Here is a 21,923-nt window from a genome sequence, read left to right as displayed (position 1 = left end):
CAAGGTCAGCTCTTGCTTCCACTGACATTAGCGGGAACAGGATCAGATTGTCCTCTTGTGATCATGGCAAGTGTCTCCAAGTCTCCGTTTCTTCATATTAAACAGAGATAGCAAAACTCACCTACAAGCACAGGGACACAATACTTTTGTCCAGCGACATGACGACGTGCAATGCTACATGACTACCTAACCCTGAGCCAGGCATCCCTTCTCCTTTGTAAAGAATTCAGAGCGTGAATGCTTGTCCACCCACACCCTGACAGACGGAAAGAAGCACAACACACAAGCAGTATGAAGGAATTAGTACTGTATTTGGTGTGATCATTCATCCAAGAAAAAAAATTAACATCAGGGAATAAGTGAGGGGGTACAGGTTAAATCCACTGGGGATGATGGAATTTTCATTTTACACAGGATCCGGAGGAAAACACGAAAAGAAGACATTTTAACATCCCTGCACTAGCAGTTTGCTGCCTACCCTCTCTCCCCCTCTGGCCCATCCTACCTGCTGTGTGTGATGCCATGGCTATAGTGGACTATGCTTCTCTGTCCAAGAGGGTAAGAGCGTACGAGTGCCCACACAGCAGTCTGGGATCCCAGTCTGGTTGCTGCACCTCTGAACTAAGGGCCGTGTTTGTTCAGTGCGGTTCTTCTCTCCTACGACAAGGGCTTTGCCAACAGTAAGTAATGGAAACCTGCACTTTCCGTGTGGGAGGTCCTGGTACGTCCTGACTAATGACACATGATAAGGGGTTATTATAAAATCCTCATGCATGTAATGATGGCTTACAGGAACTGCCTGAGCCCTGCCTCCCCCCAAAAGGTATAACAATGCACTGCTCATCCAGAGCACCATACTTCCATTGACCTCTCTCCTGTTTAAGAGTCAATGAGATTGTACTTACAGATGCTTTGGAGACGTGGCTTGGAGGGATTCACTGCCATTTCTTTCCCTTCAGAGGGAAGTGCAGACACCCATTAAAACAACTACAAATGATTAGTCAATCAAACCATGCCTTCTGCTAAAGTTCTTAATGACAGCTGCTACCCAGCACTGATAGGCAGGATGGGTGGTGAAACAGTCAGTCCCTACAGTATCACTCTCAGACCCAGTAAGGAAAGCTGTCCCTTTGGAGTATGAAACCTTTGCACTTATTAACAACAATTCTCCTCTGGGCTAAGGCCAGAAGATTGGGTAGGCACCGTTCTTATGTGGGGTGCTGGGAATATTAATACTTCCACTCCCCACTGTCTCACAGATAGGTCCGCTGGGCCACAGTGTGGAACAGGAGGGACAACAAAGAGCCAGGTATGCAAATCATCCTCTAGGATTTTCAGTTTCCAGTACCATCTTCCAGTGCGACACACATTTTGTCTCCTAGGCACACTCCTAGGTGCCCCAGCAGTGAGCAGTTCTCTTCTCCCCAGACACAGGCAGCCCCCAGGGCCAGCGGGGCTGCACAGGGACCTCGGCTCCTTCCCCTACCCTGGCAGCACGTGCTGCCAGGCTCCTGTGGCAGATGCGGCAGAGCTGAGCAGTTTCCACGGTCTCCATGGTTTCACGTCTCTTCAGAAACAAATAAACTCGCATCATCTTTGTTTGAACAAGTCTCTCAGCTTTACTGTAAGATATGGCACAACGTGTGCCGCACTGTCCAATGCTACTGCACACAAAAGAAACAGCAGGGAATCTGACTGATTCAAGTGCACAATTTCAGCCATCACTAAAATTGAAGGACAGAGAACACAGAGCAGGGAAAAAAACTAAATCCACAAATTGCCTTGTTTTTTCTGGCACTGAAAATTCCTCCCTCAACAGTGTCTGGCAACTGACTCAGCCATCCTGTACTTTAAAAGCTCTTGCTGGATGGGCAGAAGGATAATTATTTACTTGCTCTGTACGATCATTGTTATTCCATGTTGGTTTGAGGTCAAAATGGTTTCAGGATTCAATGTACACAGAGAGGCAAAGAGTGTATTTCATCTATACTGGCTGCTTTAATCTCAACTTGCATTCAGACATTTATGTTTCTCCTGAGTTATGTCCCATTGCCTTACTTAGCGGTGCTGTTATCCTGAGCTCTAGGAAGGCAGCAGACAACACAACTCTTTACACCAGAGAGTGTGCCACTATTTGATTTTTACACAGAAATTTTTATTGTGCAATAGTTAAACACATTTTTACAAATGTTATCTTTTTTGGAGGGGTAGATTTTAACTTACCTCAAATGGCAGAAAACAAATCAGAGAGAAATACATACTCTGTTTTCATTTTCTGGAAAAATGCCCACATAAATGCTTTTACATTGAATAGAGCCCTAAATGCTATGCTTTGAATGTTGATACAACCCCAAACCTGTTGTACAGCCTAACCAATGTTACTGAGAAGTAAAGAAGGAAGAGCAAAGGAACCAAACATCTCAAAACCACATCAGAAGGACACAGCCAGTTTGGCCATAGCACTTGTCTTTCACAGCAGTAAATGGAATTGTTGCTACCCCACAGGAACATCACAACAAAAAATATGTCCTGGACACAGGCTGTTTTAAATATGTTCTCCCAATTGCAATAGTATCAGATGGCAGTAATTTTGGACCAGATTTTGATCCCCTTATTCATGCTGGCAAGCAGTCACCTCCACAAATAGATCCACTGACTCCCATGTTAGTAACTGATTGTCAGCGTGAGTAAAAAGATCACAGTCCTTTACCCCACTTTAATATTCGGGCTGTACCGGGAACTAAAAAATGTATTTCATTTCCAACAAACGTATTATTTTTCAAAGACTCAGTAAAATCATTCACCTCCTGAAAGGCAACCACATGCATCTGTACACAAAGAGAATGCCTCATTTACCAACACAATGTCTGGACTGTAACTAAAATAATGAATACCAAAAGAAAAACTTGCCACATACCCTGAGTGCTGACCTTAACATTCAAATACTCTCTACAGGGCAGGGACTACAGCCAGCTTTCAAATGTCATTATATGGGTATCCAGAGAGTAAAAGTAAAAAGTAAAAAGCGACTTAGGTGTTCAGTTATAAAGATTCAGAGTTAAACCAGCCAAGAACCAAACACACAAGTCACTGGAGATATAAATGTGGAATGTAAATCTGCTGCCATGAATTCACTGATTTAGGAGCTAATTTTGTACCATAGAAAGTAAACAACACAGAGCCATGAATACCTTTCCACTGGAATATTCTGTTTATGTGATATTTTGAGAAAGCCAAAACAATTTAGTATTTAACAGCAAAGGACTGTCATGGGGGGGTTCTGTGACTCTTGACTTGAGCAAACTCTGGGATGGGCTGTCTTAGCTAATATATTATTAGTTAATTAATATTAGATAATAAAACTCTGAAGTTCAGGCTTTGCATCTTTCTGGGGAAGAAATCAGCCAAAGAACAGAAGTGAGGGAAAGAGCTTGAGAAACAGGGAGTGGCAGGATGCAATTATAAACTGTGGCTCGGTCTGAGGAAGTTAATGTCTCTTCTGTTGAGAGTTCCTGTAGTCCTCAAGATCAGTTGAGAAACTAAGGGATGGAGATAAGAAAAGAAAGCAGCTTTGTCAACCCCAGGGATAAAAAAAAAAAATCACAAGTTGAGCCCTTGAACAGTATGAAATTGGCTGAAAAAATATCATAGCTTTGGAAGTACTTTTATTTGCTCTGGGTTTGAGTCTTTAGGAAGCCATCACTTCTCATTTTTAAGCTTTCCTCTACCACCTGGAGGTTAGAAATTTCATTAAAAAATATAGGTGAAGATGCTCCTGCAATCATTTGATTTCAGCTGTTAACCCTTCGAGAAGATCCCCATAATGCTGAGGGTAAATGTGTGATTAAAAGGCAAGGTTCCCTCTGATCTGAAGAGGGGAGATGAGTCTTCAGCCTGCAGTCCAGGCATTATAAAACACAATCACTACCTCATTATTAGTAGTATTATTAAGAGAAAAGCTGCTTGTGTCCTTTAGGCAACTCTTGCATGGTCAGAGACCTGGGAGGTGCAGAGCACAGGAGCCAAAGGCTCTCCGGGACGCAGCCCGTGGGGAGCACTACAAGTAGGGTAGCTGAGCTCGCAGCCTTCTGCCCACCTGCCTTCCACAGCCCTTCCCAGCCTCCACTACCAGGCATCTTTTAAGCAGCTGGTCACAGTGGCAAAACCAGGGGAATGAAACATGCCTATCCTCGAGATCAGGGCTCTGAACTCTTTGTTTTTCTTGTCTCTTTGCCTTCATGGTACCTTTCTACAAGTTATTCTGAAACAAACTCTGTCCTGGTGTGAGTCTCACGCAGACCCCAGCACCCTACCTTTTTGGGGAGGGCGCAGGTTTGCACCCCGGTTCATTTTGGTGTGCTCCTGGCGCCATCTCATGGCCAGCTAAACGTCCTGAGCTTGGCTGGCCCCGCAGGAAGGCGAAGCGGCGGGTACGCAGCTCCTGCGCTGCACAGCGGGGAGGAGGAAGCCCATCTTCTTCAGACTGCGTGCTGTTGGTCCAATGCTCTTCTCACAAGCTAAATGATTTTAAAGAGACCATAATCTCATCTATGATGGTGTCTTTTAGCAGACCTAGACATTCTTCTGAATTCACGCGTGTGAACAAGAGGACCATATCCCAACTCCGCAGGCACGTGTCGGTCTTTTTCGACCTTCCTTTCTATAGAAGAGAAATCCAAGTGCGGGCACTGGAGGAGCTCAATGCCCTCCGGCAGACTCCCAGTCTGGATGTTGGGCAGAACCTGGCTGCAGGACAGCCTGCCCTGTACCCCACGAGGTCAATCTAGACACACGCTGTGTGGCTGGCTGTTTAACACCAGCTGAAAAAAAAAATAATCTGATTACTCTTTCCCTGAGTGCCTTGTGTCTGATGAAGGCATACCTTCTGAAAAGACACCTCGTCTGGCTTTGAGGACATCAGGAGATGGAGTGTCCCCTCCTGGTCCTTACAGAGAATTGCACTACTGACAAAATCTCAAAAAGAAACCCTGAAGAGGATTTACGTGTGAGATGCTGATTCTGCGGCAGAAATCCCCAAGGTGAAATATCTGGATCAGGATGCGAATTTCTCCAAACTCATCAGTGCTTTTATCTCAAGCTGCTCTTAAAACCATCTCTTCATCTCTCTTTAGTACATGCTACTAAAACTCCACCTTTCCCATAATGTTAAAAGCACCCAAGACCTAGTTAAAGAATGGCCGCTCAAGTGTGAGGTCAAGCCCTAGTGCTGGGGTTGCAGAAGTCAGAGCAGAGCCAACTCCTCGCATGGGTATGACAATGTTGACTGTGAGTATTTCTGTGGAGTCAGTGCTGGAAGGAAGGACACAGACTGTTGATGATATTTCAGCACAGAGGCTAAAATATCTGCAATCCTGAAAATGCTGAAGAGCACCATGATGTTCTAGCATGCTGGACTCTACCTCCCAGCAGTTACGAGCATGTCACATACGGAAGAAGAGCTATATGAATGTCACCAGCCACAAAGCCAACATCCCATGTGACTTTTTAGCCACTTAGTCTGCAACTGACCTAACTCAGTAAACATTTGGTCCTTGCATGGAGAACATGCCTGAAGTTCACAGGCATATCCCCCGTCACTGCTACAAACACGGGAAACAAAGCAGGCCTTCCTGAACCTCTTGCCACCTTGGGTGAACCTTATGGCCAGTTTTCTCACTCAAATACCTATTTGAAGACATGGAAGTGTCACAGGGTTCACCAGCCAGAACGTGGGCAACACATCCACTATGCAATCGCCACACTTGTCACCCCCAGACTCTCAAATTCTGTGGGTGAGGTGCTGTGAAAGCATAGCCAGGCATGGTGTCTCCTTGCGTCAGTCTCTGGCTCAAGCCAGCAGCTTGTTCAGAGTGAATGGGAGAGGCTCAGGGCACATTATCTTCCTGACCCCATGAGCCATGTATCAAAGTCTTTAAAAGGTGAAGAGCCACAAAACACAAACACTGTACCATAGAGAGACAAGGGGAAAGGAAGCTCTGGGAGGAGTCTTTAAGTGGGAGGCGACAGCAGCTCCCCAGAGGTTGTGTTTTGTGAGAAAGGGTTGACACTGGGCATGCAGCTGGGTGCTAAGGCACCTTGGCAATGTCAGATGAGACCCTGTGCTGGCTGGCTTCCTCTCACACCTGGGGACTTGTGTCACTCAGCAGCTCCTGTGACAGCCCAGCCTGGCTGCTGGCCACGTGGCAGAGCCTTGGCATGGGAACCACACAAGAACTGGTTCTGAGCTGGGGCTGTAACTCCTGGAGCAGGGAGGCTTGTGCTGCTCCAAAGGCTCAGAAATAGTAGTGGTTGTTAAAGGTGGCTGACGATTAACCAATTCCCATGCTAATTCTCCTGCTCAGCAGCCTTCCTTTCTGTTGTTGTGGTCACAACAAAGTAATATTCATACAAACACACAACTGACACAAACATGTAAGGAGATTGTATGAAGCTGCTCCGGAGCAGACTGTATATCCCCTCCTTGAAGGTCATATCCCAAGGCAGGATCTGCCCTGAAACCCACAGTATGCAGAGTCTGTAATGTGCACATGAACCCTCAGGAACTCCAAAGAAGTCAGTTGGACTGCACAAATTTTAAATAAGTGTGAAAGGATAAGCAGGCTCCCACTGTTTAGTTAGCCAAAATGCATTATGCAAACAGTCTCATTCTGCTCTCACATCAATTCTGCATCATTCCAGTTCATGGTGTTCAGTAGTTCCTGTCAGCTGACTTCCATGCAAGTGTTCAAACAAAAATAATGCTTATAGTATCTTCTCTCATTCAGTCATTTCTCTAGAGCAAAATTTGTACTAGTGCAGGGACCAGTCCCATGTTTCTGTTCTAGACACATTCTGAGCACTGAAGTGCAATGTAAAAAGATCGCATGTGGTAGGCACAGGTCACTGCAATGCAATGCCTTTCACCCCTAGCTCCAAAGCCCCCCAGTAACAAACTGCAAGGGAAGTGAATGATATTAACAGAAGCTTACCCCTTCACTGGTTTTCTGCAAATCTGAAGAAGTGTTTCTTGTGTCATTGCCTGCGTCCCCAGCATCAGAGCTGCTCTTATTTTCTTCCTCTTTGCAGTCCTTATCATCTTCATCTCCAGGAGATTTCCGTGACTGCTTGGAGGATTTCTAAAATGATCAACAACAAAGTCAAAAAGTAAAAACTGAGCTTCAGTCATAGAAAGATGCTTTTGAAGTGATTGTGGAATGGTGTCTGATCATGCAGTTCCCTGTTCAAGGTGAATATTGGGGAGGATATGTGGGGTGAAAAGCGTTTTTCAGGTGAAGGAGTTACTGCCCTCAATGAAGCAAAAGGAGAAATTCTGTGTTCAACAGGTTGGTAGCACAATTGACTGTGAGACAGACACAGTAATAGGAGATGGGTATTAGTGTTGGGTCACCTGTAGGTTTTGTTAGTTAATGAAACAGATGGTGCCAGCTTGACAGAAGTTTTGATTAAACACAGAGATGTAAAATGAGAATAACATTAGCAGAGCTGCTTTCCATACTTTTTTTAGTGCTGTCAGCTTTAATATATTAACATTAAAACCATGTGGAACCAATACATCTTTTCTGCTCCCTTTATGTTATGCAATTCTACAGTACAAAAGGATAAATCGTGGCATTAAGCCACCATTTTCCTAATCCTCTGTTTGTCCAGAGTCTTCTGGAAAGAAGGTGGTAGACCAGACCTGAATTTCTAATGTAAAACACACAAAGGGGGTGAAATTACTTAATACATTTTGTTCAGTGGATGAACCATGAAAATTCCCACTCTCCCCCAAGTTGAGCCTGGATCAGACTGTTTGCTCGCTTCTTCTCATTTTGTTTAGTTTTCACTTTCAAAGAATAACAGGAATGTGATTGAACATGACTCTGCCACACTTTCCACAATTTTTTAAGCAAAGTACAGATCTGGAGGTACACACAGAACCGGAGGAAGTGACTATAATGTTGCTCCTTTTCACCCAGGTGACAAGCGAGAAGTGTATCTGAACCCAAAGTTGTCACTGCGCAGGTGATTATGTTCACCAGCCATTATGAGGCAGTCTGAGACACATTACTCTTAGCTTCCTCATCTATGCTGTTACTTAGATATTGACAGGGTGGGTAGGTACTACAATGCAGGTCTTTTATCTACAAATTGAGTGCCCTACTCCCTGCTTAACAAATTAGTTCTTCGTCCCTCCCATTCTGTATCCTGTACTGAAGTATTTTACACTCAGCTACAACAAGAGCAGCTGAACGCATCTGACCCTACTGTATCTTTTAGCATGGCAACGGGGCACTCACACTGGAGACGGGAGAGGGAAGCTTGAATTCTCCTGGACAGGAACCAAACCTGAACTCATGTCTTCCAGGAGGCATGCTCTGAAGGCTTTTTTTTGCTCTTCATGGGGAAATACTAAGATGATCAAACCTATCAATCCATCTTTGCATGGATTTTCTTTCCAGCCCTTCTGAACTCCTTCCCATACTTTCATCTCCTTCTCAAAGTGTGGGCACTAGAACAGGGCAGAGTATTTCAACTGCTGTCTCACCAAGGCTGTCTACAAAAGCAAGAGCACTTCTCCTTGCCTGTTTGAACACCATTGTTATGGTACTGGAATCAAAATGCTAAAGGAAGTACAGATTGCCATGAGGTGGACAGTATTCTAATTATGAATGCACATGGGTAACAATGGAAAAACTCAGAAGATAACCTTTGAAGTGTAGGATTTTTTCCGTTTTGAGCCTGCTTTTTCATTCTTTCTTTTTCCTTTTCCATCCTCTTCTACCCGATCACCTTCCTCCTCACTGCTGGCATCTGCTGTATTTCCTCCTTCTCCTTCAGTTTCTGATGAGCTCTGTTGCTGAATTGCCTTTAAAATAACAATAACATAAACAAAAAATATCACTAAAATCTATTACTTAATTTTTGCTCTGTATTGAAGAGAGAAGTACTGGTAACAGACAACTTACACTTTAATCACTATAGTCAGGAAGAGCTCAGGTTATTCTCGCAATTATCAAGAAAAACGGCTGCAAAGGCAATTTTCTCAGTCACCACTTGAAAACAGTTATCAGATGCAGATTCTGGGATTGCATGTTCTGAAGGGTTTACACAGAAACAGAAGATCCGATAACAAAAATGTGTTTGCTGGAGAACTAAGGGTTGCTCAGTGGAGAGACCTGGCATGTTCTACTTTGGGCAAAACTATGGAAACTTTCAGACTTTGGCTGCAATAGGAGAGACATATTCAGGAGAGAAGATGGCTGTTACAAAACCCCCTCAAAGGGCAAGATCTCTGTATTAGGAAAAAGCAACACTGACCAGAAGGCTGAGAGCTCTCTGACAGTCCATCTCCCACAGACTATTCACTAGATTTTTTTAAATCCCCAAGCGTATGCAAAACATCTGTAGGGCTGAAAATATGAAACAGGAACTGAGAGGGGCAGCAGCTTGTCTGCAGGTGGTCCATATCTCTGGTTTGTAAGGTTTTCTGCTAATAATGTAATAGGTGTTCGCCTGCTTTTGGAGGTGATTTCTGCCTTCAAAGGACCACATTTTTTTAATAAGAAAAGTTCTTTGGTTTTATACAGCCCACCAACTACTCTTCTCCCCCTTCACTGACTTTTTGCTCCGGACATCCAACAGGGAGAGCTGTTGTACAGCAGCTACTATCTCCTAACAGCAGCTTAAACCTCCACCTTCTCACCCCTCACAACTTTGGCAGTGCTGTCCTATGTGTTATACATTACCAATGTAAAAATCAAAAGTGCAGTGACCTTAAGGTCTGTGTAAAATACACTGAACCTGATATAAAAACAAACAACAGGAAGAAGTCAGAAATTATTCATGTTTATATGGGAGTAAATAAAACCTTCCATTTTTAATTCAACTAAATCTGCTGCAGAATTTTCCACTTCACCACCCCAGAATATCACAGAAAGCAAGGGGCTCTGCAGTATGATTAAAGTTCAATTTGTCAGAGTGCAAGACCACAGTTGTATTTACATTACGCAATTACAAAAGCTGTGAAACTTTCTAGCTCCACCAAAACCCGGACCTTCCGCATCACTCATACATTGTTTCCATTGACAAGAAATCTTCAAAGAAGAAAACAAGAAAGATAAGGAGGAATAGAAGTGAAAGTAATTTACCTGATATCCAGTAAACTTAACTCCAGGGTTGTTTTCTATTTCCCACAGGCCTTCATTAAATCCTTTTCGCTTGTTCGACTTCCCAAACTTATCTTTATATTCTTTATATGGGAAAAGGTCTTTGGGCCCCAGGAATGCACTGCATTTTAACAAAGATAACATTCAAAAAAGGACTTAAATTCCTCCTCTTAAAAAAAAAAAAAAATTAACAGTGCAAATGTTTTCCCTATTCTTCTGCTCATTCCATCATTTCTTTTTCAGTTTTATTTGTTTATTTATTTATTTATTTATTTAACACACTGGCTTTGAGTTACTGCTCTGAGTCTGATTTAATGGATTGGCTCACCATCCTGATGGTTGATGTTGCAAAATCATGCTGGGTCTCTCTAGAAACAACTAAGACAAGTCTCATTTATTATATTAACTACTGCTGGGAACTGGCACTTGAACAGTTTATGAAAGGGATTATATGACGTAATTGCCTGCAATAGCAAGGGACCAAACTTCCAATCCTATGTGTTACAAATCTAGAAAGGCCTAAAAATACCATATGAAAAGGTAAAGCATGTATGGAGTGCCGAGAACCCATGAGCCAAAACTTACTCCTTGAACTACGGGAGTAAAGAAAAAGCAGTGGCATTTATTATTATCTATAGTGCCAGTAAGCCTGGGAGCTTCTTTCTTCGAATAAGCCCCCCACATGCTAGATTCTGTGCAAACACAATAAAAGTGCTCTCTTTCCCAAAAATCTTATAATTTCATATAAGACAAGAAACAATGGGTGAATATAGGCAGATGAGTAATACAAGGAAACAATGAGACACACAGGGTGCTTGTGGCCAAATTGTTTTTTAGACAGCACAGCAAAGGAGGGATTTTGTGCTCTGCTGCTGCATAAGTCAGCTATGGACTGAGCCAACTAATTTCAGGCACAGGCACCACAATGCAGAGGAAAATAATTACAAAAAAAATAAGAGTGGTGACTTATCCTGCTTTTTCTACATACTTTACAGTAAAACTCTAACTTTTTATATAAAACTGAAGAAAGCATAATTTCCTTTTCATTGGGTATCTATATCCAGTGTGTTTACTTTGCTCTGTATCATGGTACTGGGATGGCTAATCATAAGTTAAATTAAAAACAGTGAAGGCAAAAAAACCCCCTTTATTCCCACATGGAAGATTCTATGTTAGCAATGACTGGAGCTGAACAAGTCACAGTGTCCTTCACTATAATCACTGTCCTACTTTCCTGATGATCTTTGCAATTAATGTTAACTCTATGGTCTCCGTTACCACGGGATCATGGAGCTCCGCCATTTACAACACATTTATTCTCGTAAGATCACCACGAGGTTGGGAAGTTGCCCTTTTTTGCAGATGGACTTCTGACGTACAGAGATTTGCCCAAGGTCAAACTCAAACTGACAGCAGAGTACAGAGGAACACCCAACTCTCTTCAGTCTCAGTCTAATACCTTAATTACAGGATCATATTTCTTCCTTGCTGTAAACGTTATTTCAGATTAATGCCCGATTTATGCTCTGATTCTTCCCAGCATTTATGAATGTGCAAAGTTTCATTCACTTAAATCATCCCACCGGCCAAGAAGTTTGCCAGTACAGAGCCAACTGGTGGCTAAAGGCATCAGATGACAAGTCTCTGGAGAAAGAGCTTCCTTTTAACTACACAGGAGACAGAATGGTATCCACACTCAGTTGTCTCATTGAGAAATATCTTAATTATATAATTACAAAGCTAAGAATGCATTTCTACCTGAAAGCCAAACAGTGATTTCCAAACTAACAGATGTCTTGTTAATATTAAAGGCTACAATAGAGCAAGGGATCTGAATAAATTATTTTAGCTATGCTTTTGCTAATACTAGATGTCTCCTTGTTGCCAAAAATACATACAAACAGTTCTAACACAAATAACAAAGGAAAACTGTATGAAACTTACCATGAGTGACCTTGATTTAGCTCAACAGTAATGTATGGAAATGTTTCTACAGCCTTTTATGTACAGTAAACACTGAAAAATTGTCTACATCTTTGTTTGAAATATGTTCATTGCCACTGGGAGAGTATAACAGTTTCCACTGCTCTGCTATAAAACTAAGGAGCTGCAATCTACAGCTCATTTTTAACAGTTATGCTTTTTAAATTATTAAGTAGCAGCTACAAACTGTTTTCCTGTTTCAGATGTTACAGTCAGATCATGGGCTAACAAAATCTAAAACAAAAGAGATTAGCAGTTTGGGATTCATTCATTTCAGAATAAAAATGTTTCTCAAGAAAAATGTTTGCATTAAAAAAAAACAAAAAAATTTTGGTTTCTGGTTTTAAAGCATAAATTTATTTGAATGTTATTCGTTTGGGATTATTTTGTGACAGTCGTAGTAGATCACAATATATCAAAATATCAGGTTGTTTCATTACAGCAATAGGCAGAAATATTTTAACTAAAGAGAGGCTATTTTGATCTTTATTAAGCAGAAATTGCCTTTAAAGATTTTTAAAATAAAATGTGATGTATGAGCTATGGGGCTTATTATGTTCTGGAATAATGTTAAAATTAAAAAATAAACAATTTTAAATAAAGCTTCAAACCTCTAAAATTGATTTTAAAATGTCATCAGAATTTCATTTTTTCATTTTTTAAGGAATTCTAGAAAACATGTTCCCTGCAAGTGGGGAAGGAAAAGTTTTAAAATGTAAGCATTTCATGCAAAATGGAAACTGTGAATTTTTTTTTTAACTACCTCAGACATAGTTTAAAATAGAGACAAGTACATTATAATTTTGAAACTCTGTACTTTGTAGCAGTTACTACGAGACCTAACTTACCCTTTCTGTTCTGATTCCTTTCCTTCCCTATGAGCTCAGCCAGCTCAGTTTTTCTATCAATTCTGAGAGCTCCATCCTACAATATCCCCAGCACAAATCTCACAGGAATGCATATATTTTAAAACTATGTGAGGACTGCGTGAGACGCTGGGGTCTCCTTCCTTTCATTTTACAAACTACCAAGCGAGTTCTCACACAGAACACAAACCTAAACATGTCCGAATACAGCAGCCTGATCTCTGCTATCATGTACATCCAAGTAAAAAATTTTTGCCCCTGCATCTGAGTTCAGATGACCCTTTAATAAATTTATGCCAACACTTTTCTTTATGGGAAACACAGGCACTGGTTATTATTTATGCTCAGATCATGGTATCCCATCCATGCAGCAGTGTTCCCACCTACTTTCAGGTTTCACTTCCATGTCTTAATGCAAATGAGTTGGGCTCGTAGGACATATCTCTAGCCTCCCAATGGCTTCAGTCAGGATTTGTTCCAATAAAATCAGTGGAGATGACGTTAGCTGCAGTAGAAGACATTTGCAAAGAAAGATCGTGCTCATTCACTTACGTTTCATGAGTCCCAAAAAAGAAGATGGGGTATTTATTTGCTGGAGGCTTCACAGCTCCTTCAGGGAGTTCATCAATCTGTGAGACAGAAATGGAAAAAGGATTATTCCCAAATGTGGTGTCCCTTGTCCAAGAATCCCTACCAAGCCATGGAAGTGTTAGTGCAGGTATCCCGCAGGCCTGGGAGGTCCCACTGTGTGCTGGGGTGGGGAAGGGAAGACGGCTGCTGATTTTTGAGGCAGGCAGGTCGTACAAAGTCAGCATACAACAGAAACTCTACAGGGACACAACAGAAGACCAAGGAGCAGACAAAAAGTTTTAATGATTTCATGGGCATTATAATACACAAAGGCAATAAAATCAGGTCTGCTTAATTTGTTAACTTCATCAAAGGCACCAAAGCCCAGAGGGTAATCCTGTCTGTCTCACACAGCCACCTAAATAACTTCTGCAACAAATGGGGAACAGATGGTATCGCTGAGACTCTGCAGCCGGAAAACCGGACAATCTCCCATCGGTGCTTCCGGGTGGTGATGGTGGTACACAGGGTAAAATGCGTAACGTACACCAGGGAGGAGGGCCTGGGACTCTCCTTCCACTGCAGCATCCTTATAACTGTTTTTGGTCACCACTCCCCTCTGTACTCCATCTCTTCTTTCACTTTTTATCCCTGGCTTTGTATTTCTCAAGATGCAGCTGCAGAACAGCTAAGGGAGGGATGGTGAGGGTGCTCTCCTGAGATAGAGCTGGGACTGGGACAAACCCCTCATGCTGAGCAGTGCCTAGACGCCATCTTCCGATGTCTGAGTGAGAGCGTTGGTCACAAGGCAGGAGGTTAGGCCCATGACTTAGACTTGTCCATATCTAATTTTTCAGTCCTCTGGAACAGAAACAAGAGAGTCCAGGTGCCTACCCACATAAACCAGAAACACAGCACAGCTTTAAATACTAAGTGCCTGCCTTCCCAGAAATGGCACTTCTGAGCATATGTGGGCGTCTAAAACTAAGTGTCCAGAGAACTCTCCAGCTAAGAGGGAGCCTAATGAATCTAGGTATCTATAGGGCAACACCAGAGAGCAGGTGAATGGCTTCCTGCTTGGGTCTTAGGCAACTCAATCTAAACATAAGCATATTGAATCCTGCCAAATGTCACTGGAACGGAGAGCAAAGTGCTGACTACCAATGCTATACGAAATCTGCTCCTCAGCAGAGCACGGGGATGGAACCTGCATGTTTTCACTCAGGAGGCCAGGCCCACATGTGCTTTCCTTCTCTTTTCGTGCCGAAGGACCCCAAACACTGAATTCTTGTTGATTAATAAACACCAGATTGTTTTCAAAGGATGTTCTCTTTCACTGTAAAGCATCTGCTGGCTACGTAGCTCTCAGAGGAGTACAAACTTTTATAAGGATTCAAGTCCTTTTGGTCTTTCTGCAAGGACACCCGTTGGGGACAGAGAAACCAGAGCCACATGTGGAGCTGTAACATCACAGGACTCCCTTCTGCAAAAGAAATGGATGCCTATCTTTTAGGTCTAAGTGAAGCATCCTCTGAAGCGATGCCAAAATCAGGGGATATAAGAGCATTTCCAAACCGTTCCCTGTCCCTTTTCTGCGGCACGACTCAGGCATGTGGATGGTGGGGCTCTTGGCACGCCGGGCCCTGTGTCACTGTGCACTCATTGCCCAGCACGGTCTGCAGGAGACAATCGGCGATGGTCAGGTGTCACACACCTTGTGGGCACCGCCATTACCCAACTTCTCTTACTTAACAAAGCTAATGAATTGATAAATAAAAGGAGAATCTATTATTTAAATGCACATAGAAAGAAGATACACACTAGTGGAAGATGGAAGCGCGCATTCACTTTTAGTTCAGCTGTGTGTAAGAAGGAACTGAAACGACATGACAGGCTGTTTGGTGTCCTCTTCATCATCAGGAATACATAGAGGAAACACTGCCAAAGATATTTTTTTAGAACTCATTATTTTCTGACATTAACTATTTGTTTTTAAGTAAGTGCCCACCCATAATGTGGTTATTTGTTCACTAATTAATGACTTAAATAAAGGTATTAGACCGCAAAAGTGATAAAAAGACTGCAGGGGAAAAACACCATAACTTACTTTACAAACAGATAGCAAGTCACGGAGATAGTATGTCCCACTGTGCAACACATTTTATGCCTCCTTAAAGATGGAATTATCTACGCGTCAGACCAAAAAAGGCTGTGCTGGCAGTTTACCAAGTACGGAGGCAATACACCTCAACTGTCTGGATGCCATAGCCATCCTCCTCTTTATTATGACAAGGAAGATGTCCAGAGAGATACTAGACCCCAGAAAAATGTGGACTCCTGTGACTGAGACAAACAACGTCTGCTGGCACTTGAGTACAAATCTCATTTGGCCGCTTGAAACGCGGCGCCAGTTCTGGGCTGCATTACAGAACAGTGCAGTCCAGTTACTGTCTCAGCCCTTTAAGAATTTCTCATGAAATAAAGTGAACAGCTGTAAATGATCAGTAAAGCAGAGGAATGAAGACATGCTTAGAAGGGAATGCTGATCAGAAGGGAATGGGGATATGCTCCAAAGCAACGTGCTATGCTCCAAAACAGTGAGGATCTTCTCCTAAGCAACATCCCAAGGGGAGTTAAGCCTCATGTCGTATTCCCAGCACTCTATACCATTAGCTAAGGAGCAGCACCAAAACAACAAAGGACAGCACACACATCTGTCATGCAGCTCACCTGCTCCCCATTTCGTGGCATATTTCTTTATTCATCCGAGTATCCCCTCTGACTACGTATCATCACAGGAAACCATAAAAAAAGCCTTTCATAGCTTTTGAAAGTTGGCATACACATACAAACACATGCAGTATAAATCTGCACTAAACAGCTCAAGGATAGACCATTAATGCTCGCACTCTAACATTTCACTGTGCAGCTGAGGTCAAGACTTTTCTTGCCTTCACTGATTTTGCTGTGAGCTCCCAGCTCTCAGGCTTATGTTGCTAGTACCGTAATGAGGTTGAATATGAAATGACAGTGCTATCTTACGGCCATTTAACTCCATGGCAAAAACTCCAGGGAATTTAGTGAAGGATGAGACCCTCTCTGCCACTAGGAAAGATCTCTTCCCTTTTTACCTGTTTCACACGAATCCCTGCATTACAGACCATGAGAGGAGGGCTTTGCAGAGTCCACCCATTTCCAGCAAAACCACCTTAGCCATCCATGAATTCTGAGCCCCTAAGTGTTTATTTAGCTGTAGAACAAGCCCAGCACTCCTTGGTGATTGCTGCTGTCTTGTAGCACTGGAAAGCAAGCAGTATAAGCAACCATACTGCAGCCTCCTGCTGCTGCACTCAGTCACAATTCATTCCCATCCTACAAGATGTTTTGGTTAAATATGCTGAAGATTTGGATCTGATATTTTTCCCCATATCAGCAAGATCAAAGACAGAGAGAGAGGGAGAGAGAGAAAGAGAGCGAACGCGTGAGCACAAGAGCAAGGAAAGCATCACTGCTTCGAACCAGGAACAAAAGAGATAAGTGCACCCATACTAGGACACTGTGTTGTAGTCACAGAAACCTCACTAATGACTAAAGCATCTATCAGAGCGCCAGACTGCGATTGCATTTTGCTCCTGGAAGGAAACAAACAGATTCTAAAGTACCCGTTATAACCTGCAATCAAACAGGAGATCCATCCCCTCCTGAACCAGAGCAGACAGTGGGCTGGAGCTTGCTGCCACAGAAATCAGTGACAGCAGTGTATGGTGTGCAAATCTGATACATGCATCAGCAACATCATGGGCAGCCACTTCAATTATGGCTAATATTAAAGCAGGTGGTTTCAGATTTCGAGTTTTATCCCCTTTGCTCCCGTTGCTGTCATCTGCTTAATGAATACCAATTGCTTTTTTTTTGCACAACCTCAGCAGAGCTGCACTTCCCAGCATTTGTTTGCCAACCAAGCAGCAGAGCTTTAAAGACGTAACTGTACTTTTTTTTGGTTTTGGGTTTTTTTTTTGTAAACAAATGCCAGGCGTCTAGGGTCAGGAACACTGAACAGAAAATTCAGCCTGGACCTCTCAAACCAGAGGAGCAGGGCTTCATCAAATGGTGTTGCTAGGGACTACCAATGTGCAAGCAAGAAGTCTGTCTCCTTACATTGTAGTTTACAGGCGTGTAGATGTACAAGCAGCCCAAATATTTTGCTCTCAGTGGTGCTGAGCAATTGCTGACTTCTCAGGTAGTATTTCCAACTGGTTCTCACAGGCTGGGTTTGGCAGTACTCATACCGCACCACTTTCTTCCCAGCTGCCATGAGGTTAGGGACCCTGGGGAGAGAGGCACTGGCTGGGTGGGTTGGGCTGGAGCTGCGGAGCCAGAGCCCTGCGAGGAGGACAGCGCAGAGCTGCCCTCCGAGAACAACAGTGGCTCCCACAAACACAAATCATCCCCGTGCCTGCCAGTGGGATAACGCGGCATATTCCAGACAGGCGGAGGAGCTCCCTGGGAGGGCTGGTGCAGAACCAGAGGAAGCTGCACCCCCTCCTGGGTGTTCTGCTCCGCAGAACTCTACATCCCCTGCAAAATGGGAAACGTGTCTCTCCGAGACACAGAGAAAACAGCAAGCTTTGTCTCTCAGCTTGTCTGTGTAAAGCAGCTTTCTGTGAGGTTTACGCTATTGCAGCAGTCAAGAAAGGGGCAGTTCTGCCCATCAAGGCGGAAGGGCATCCCAGATGCGTCTTCTTCCACTTGGAGGGACAGCAGGTGTCATGTTGTATGGCTATCACTAAATCTCTGTGCTGTGGGTAAGCTGCTGTTCAGAAGCAGGAATTCCAGGCTGTCAGGGTGGCTTTCGGACCAGACCCTGTTCCATTATGTTCCAACAGAATCTTACACTGCAAATAAAAGGTAGTATGCAAAAATACCTATCCGGTCCACGTGTACAGACAAGAAAGCTTTACTTCAGCATGCAGAGATGCTTAGGTGGGCATTGAAACCACAAGAACAAGTCCTTTTATTTTGCAAAAAGAGGGAATTAAAACTGCAGAGCAGTAATCGCTGATTGTTTTGACATACTGTAAATGCCTTTGATTGGCAAAAGCACACAGAAGCATTGCAGAGATCAGTATCTCCCACTGAAATCCCTGGAGTCACTGCACAGCAGTCGAGCAAAGGCCTATAGTATTTTTGCTGGAAAGTGGTTCAAGTTGCTTATTATTGCCCAACACATGCAAGCAGCTTGATATTTTGCAGTTAGCTTATTAGCAAAACTCCAGATGGATAAAAGCAATACTCTTCAAAATCCATTATTAAAATAGGATATTTTGCTTTTCTACAACTTTTTATTCAGATAGATTTAATATGGTTTTTAATAGCTAATGCTATTGGGAGTCAGCAGTATGGCAGTATCTTTTCTAAACCATTATTTAAAATACTGTTCTATAAAATATTAATTTTTTTTCCCCCAGAGGATCCTAAAATGTAAAAAAAAAAAAAGAAAAGAAAAAAGAAAAAAAAAATCCAACCTCCTTCAAGCTAAAAACTGTGACTCAGATTCTGTAGTACTTAAATTGAACAGCAATCCAACTAGAGCTGATTGGAGACTGCAGAATTTTTCTCTCATTTATCAGGACTATAAGACATTTGAAGTAGAGCACAACTCCTTCCCCGATGTACATCACATACTAGAACTTCTAGTGTGGAATGCTGGCATATGCACTTTTTCACCCATTAAAAAAGATAACCCTGTGAATGGTGAGACTAGAAGCAGAATCCAACTTAATAAGGTGGAATTGCACAGCTACAAAAGTAAAAATTAAGAAACTCTCTGGGCATGGAAGAGTGCCACCAGCAAAAACAAAAAGCAAAAAAAGATTAAAAACAGCAGAGCATGCTTTTGAGCACTGCTGAAAATGGCTGAAGGGTATCCTGCAGACAGCCAGAAATGACAATATAAAGACATCAATCCTCCTTTTTTTCTGTGCATGCTCAGGACCTCAACGAGATAGAAGACAATGAAGGGTTAGTTGGAGTCCAAACAATGCTGGCAGGCAGTCTCACTGGGAAAGATCAGCAGTCTTGCAGCTGAGTTCAGCCCCTTTACATCCCTAATTAGCAGCATATTTTTAAGACAGAAAGTTGAAATACACTTTCTGCAGAGCTGCTTTAATCTTCAATATGAAAATGGGGCCAAAGCTTAGTTCTGTGTGACTGGTATCTATATGCATGACTTTGTAGATAACAGATCTATTCATGTGATTCAAGTCCTCTGTGGCTGGTGGACAAGACGACTGTCAGAAAAGGAGACTCGGGGGATACAAAGAATAGTCCTATCTCTGCCTCTGGCCTCTAGGACGACTTTGGTCACGTCACTGCATCCCCTTCAGTCTCACTTTTACAAATGGGGACTATGATACTGTTCTTACAAAGCACTTGAGGTCCACTGCTAAAATGCTAGGTATTACTAATAACAAATACTTCCAGCTCTGTCAGAGGAGGATTTCAGGGTACCAAACTGGTATCAAATCCTCCCAGTGAGCACACCCCAAAGTCAGACTGCTGCAAAAATGCTCCATTTTCTCCAAATGAAGTGTTTCCCTGCCACTGTGAGTGAAGCAATGGTGCCACCGCTAGGATTTTTTTCCCCCAGTCTGTTCCCTAAGGAAAGGAAAGGATGTGATCACACTATTTTCAGTCTGACTCTCACCTGCAATAACTCAGGGACATAATCAGACAATTTTGCCAAACCAGCCAAAAGGAGAAAGGCCAAAGAGATATTAAGCTTCCCCACATTTTGTGATAAATAGGCTGTCCATCAGAAGACGGACAGACAAGTAGTCCATATGCTTGCAATTGCAGGCTCAACCAAAACATCAGACAACAGGGAATCCACATAAAGGCAAGCCAGAGAAAAACAAGCTTAAGTTTCATGGCTCACAAAATTACTTTTTATTTGTGGATGGGTGGGGAGAGGTTGTTCATTTTCAACAAATATTGCCAGCTCTGAGGCATTTTGTGTGTACTTTTCTTCCCTTTAAGCATAGTGAAGCTTGATTCTCCTTTGTCTGAATTATTCCTCAGACATCAAAATGCTGTTTTTAAATGTACATCCACCTGAGCAAACTATAGTGAGCCCACTAACACCAAATGAAAGTTTCTGATGACAAAATCTGGTTATCCTACTTTATCATCTTACTGCAAATATACTTGTCTTGAAATATAAGTGTGCAAGAAATGCACTTATAAAAATGTGTTTGGAAGACATACAGCAAATAAAAACTAATTAACCAGTCAAGGCATCAACAAACAAGGAATTTTAGGGACTGCACATTCACAAACACCATATTTTTCTCCTGCCACTCTCTTCTCATAAGCCAAAGGGACATGAAAAGTCGTATCATCTTCCTCCCCAAAGTGCTCAGATAAACCCTGCCACCTTCCATAGCACATCTGCTAGAAAGAGGGGATGAATGGTGTAAGAACTCATTTGTCTAAGGAATATTTTTTGGCCTTCCAATATTTACACTAGAATTTTACTACTTCATTGATTTTGTTTGTTTTTAAGGAAAAATGTTATATTTATGAGATAGTTTTTTTAGCCAGTCAACTTGATCAAAATCTTTTCAATCAGATGCAGCCTGCCTAGAGCATTGACATTTGGTCAAATACACACAACCAAATTTTATACTCGAGGCTCATCTGTTCAACATATCCAAAGCTCCATATTCCACCGTTCAAGCTTTTATTAAAAGAAGAGTTGCTAGTCCTTATACTCATATTGGCACACTTAAAGCCAAAAGGTAAGCAAATTTCTGGAAGATTGCATTCTCCTAGACTTGGCTGGCTTAATTTACTATTTTTTTTCCAATGTAATTTACTTCCCCCAAAAGTCAGTTAAAAAAATTGGATTGGCACAATATTTCCAGGCTGAAGAATATCGAGTGTCCCTGTGCAATATTTGGTCCAGTTTCCCACAAAGTACACAAAACCCTGTTGACACTACAGCTTGCGGCTAAAATTGTTTTGAGTAAGGAAACGTGATCAATGGAGACTGCAGGTCCCAGAACATAAGCCTCCAGTTTGCGTCAGGGTGGACACAAACATACTAGAGACAATGAAGGGAACAATCTGCTTCGCTTGCTGGAGACCGCAGGCTCCTGCTAGGGAGAATTCAAGCTTGACACTCTGGAGGTTGCAACTATCATCTGGGCCTCTGGGTACAGAAAACCTTCCTGCTTGTCTCCTCTGTGACCTGCTTTGTTACTGTCAGTTGCAGCTAAGGAGTATAGTATCAGGGGACTGAAACACTCCTTGTCACTGAACAAGTGCCAGCATA

General features: G+C 42.6%; 2 protein-coding genes across 5 annotated transcripts in view; one reads left to right on the top strand and one right to left on the bottom strand.

Annotated features, from left to right (window-relative positions):
• HDGFL3 (HDGF like 3) overlaps positions 1 to 21,923 on the bottom strand; it is a 40,104-nt gene that overhangs the window by 2,939 nt on the left and 15,242 nt on the right. The window contains exons 2-6 of one of the 2 annotated variants that reach the window (XM_052808146.1): positions 13,571 to 13,647; positions 10,152 to 10,290; positions 8,711 to 8,869; positions 6,990 to 7,136; positions 291 to 4,517 (exon numbers count right to left, since the gene is read on the bottom strand). In XM_052808146.1, coding sequence (XP_052664106.1) covers positions 4,479 to 4,517; positions 6,990 to 7,136; positions 8,711 to 8,869; positions 10,152 to 10,290; positions 13,571 to 13,647 — 561 coding nt within the window. In that variant the 3' untranslated portion in view covers positions 291 to 4,478. Of the gene's footprint in view, positions 1 to 290; positions 4,518 to 6,989; positions 7,137 to 8,710; positions 8,870 to 10,151; positions 10,291 to 13,570; positions 13,648 to 21,923 lie in introns of those variants that run through there. The other variant, XM_052808147.1, reaches the window with a different exon arrangement.
• Positions 1 to 21,923, top strand: part of TM6SF1 (transmembrane 6 superfamily member 1) — a 47,695-nt gene that overhangs the window by 24,908 nt on the left and 864 nt on the right. For all 3 annotated transcript variants that reach the window (XM_052808137.1, XM_052808139.1, XM_052808136.1), the window contains one exon: positions 415 to 680. In XM_052808137.1, coding sequence (XP_052664097.1) covers positions 415 to 680 — 266 coding nt within the window. The remainder of the gene's footprint in view (positions 1 to 414; positions 681 to 21,923) is intronic.

The sequence above is a fragment of the Harpia harpyja genome, chromosome 14 (assembly GCF_026419915.1).
Source record: "Harpia harpyja isolate bHarHar1 chromosome 14, bHarHar1 primary haplotype, whole genome shotgun sequence".
NCBI classification, from domain to species: domain Eukaryota; kingdom Metazoa; phylum Chordata; class Aves; order Accipitriformes; family Accipitridae; genus Harpia; species Harpia harpyja.
The sequence above is the reverse complement of the archived record's forward strand: the minus strand, read 5'-3'. Positions and strand labels throughout refer to the sequence as shown.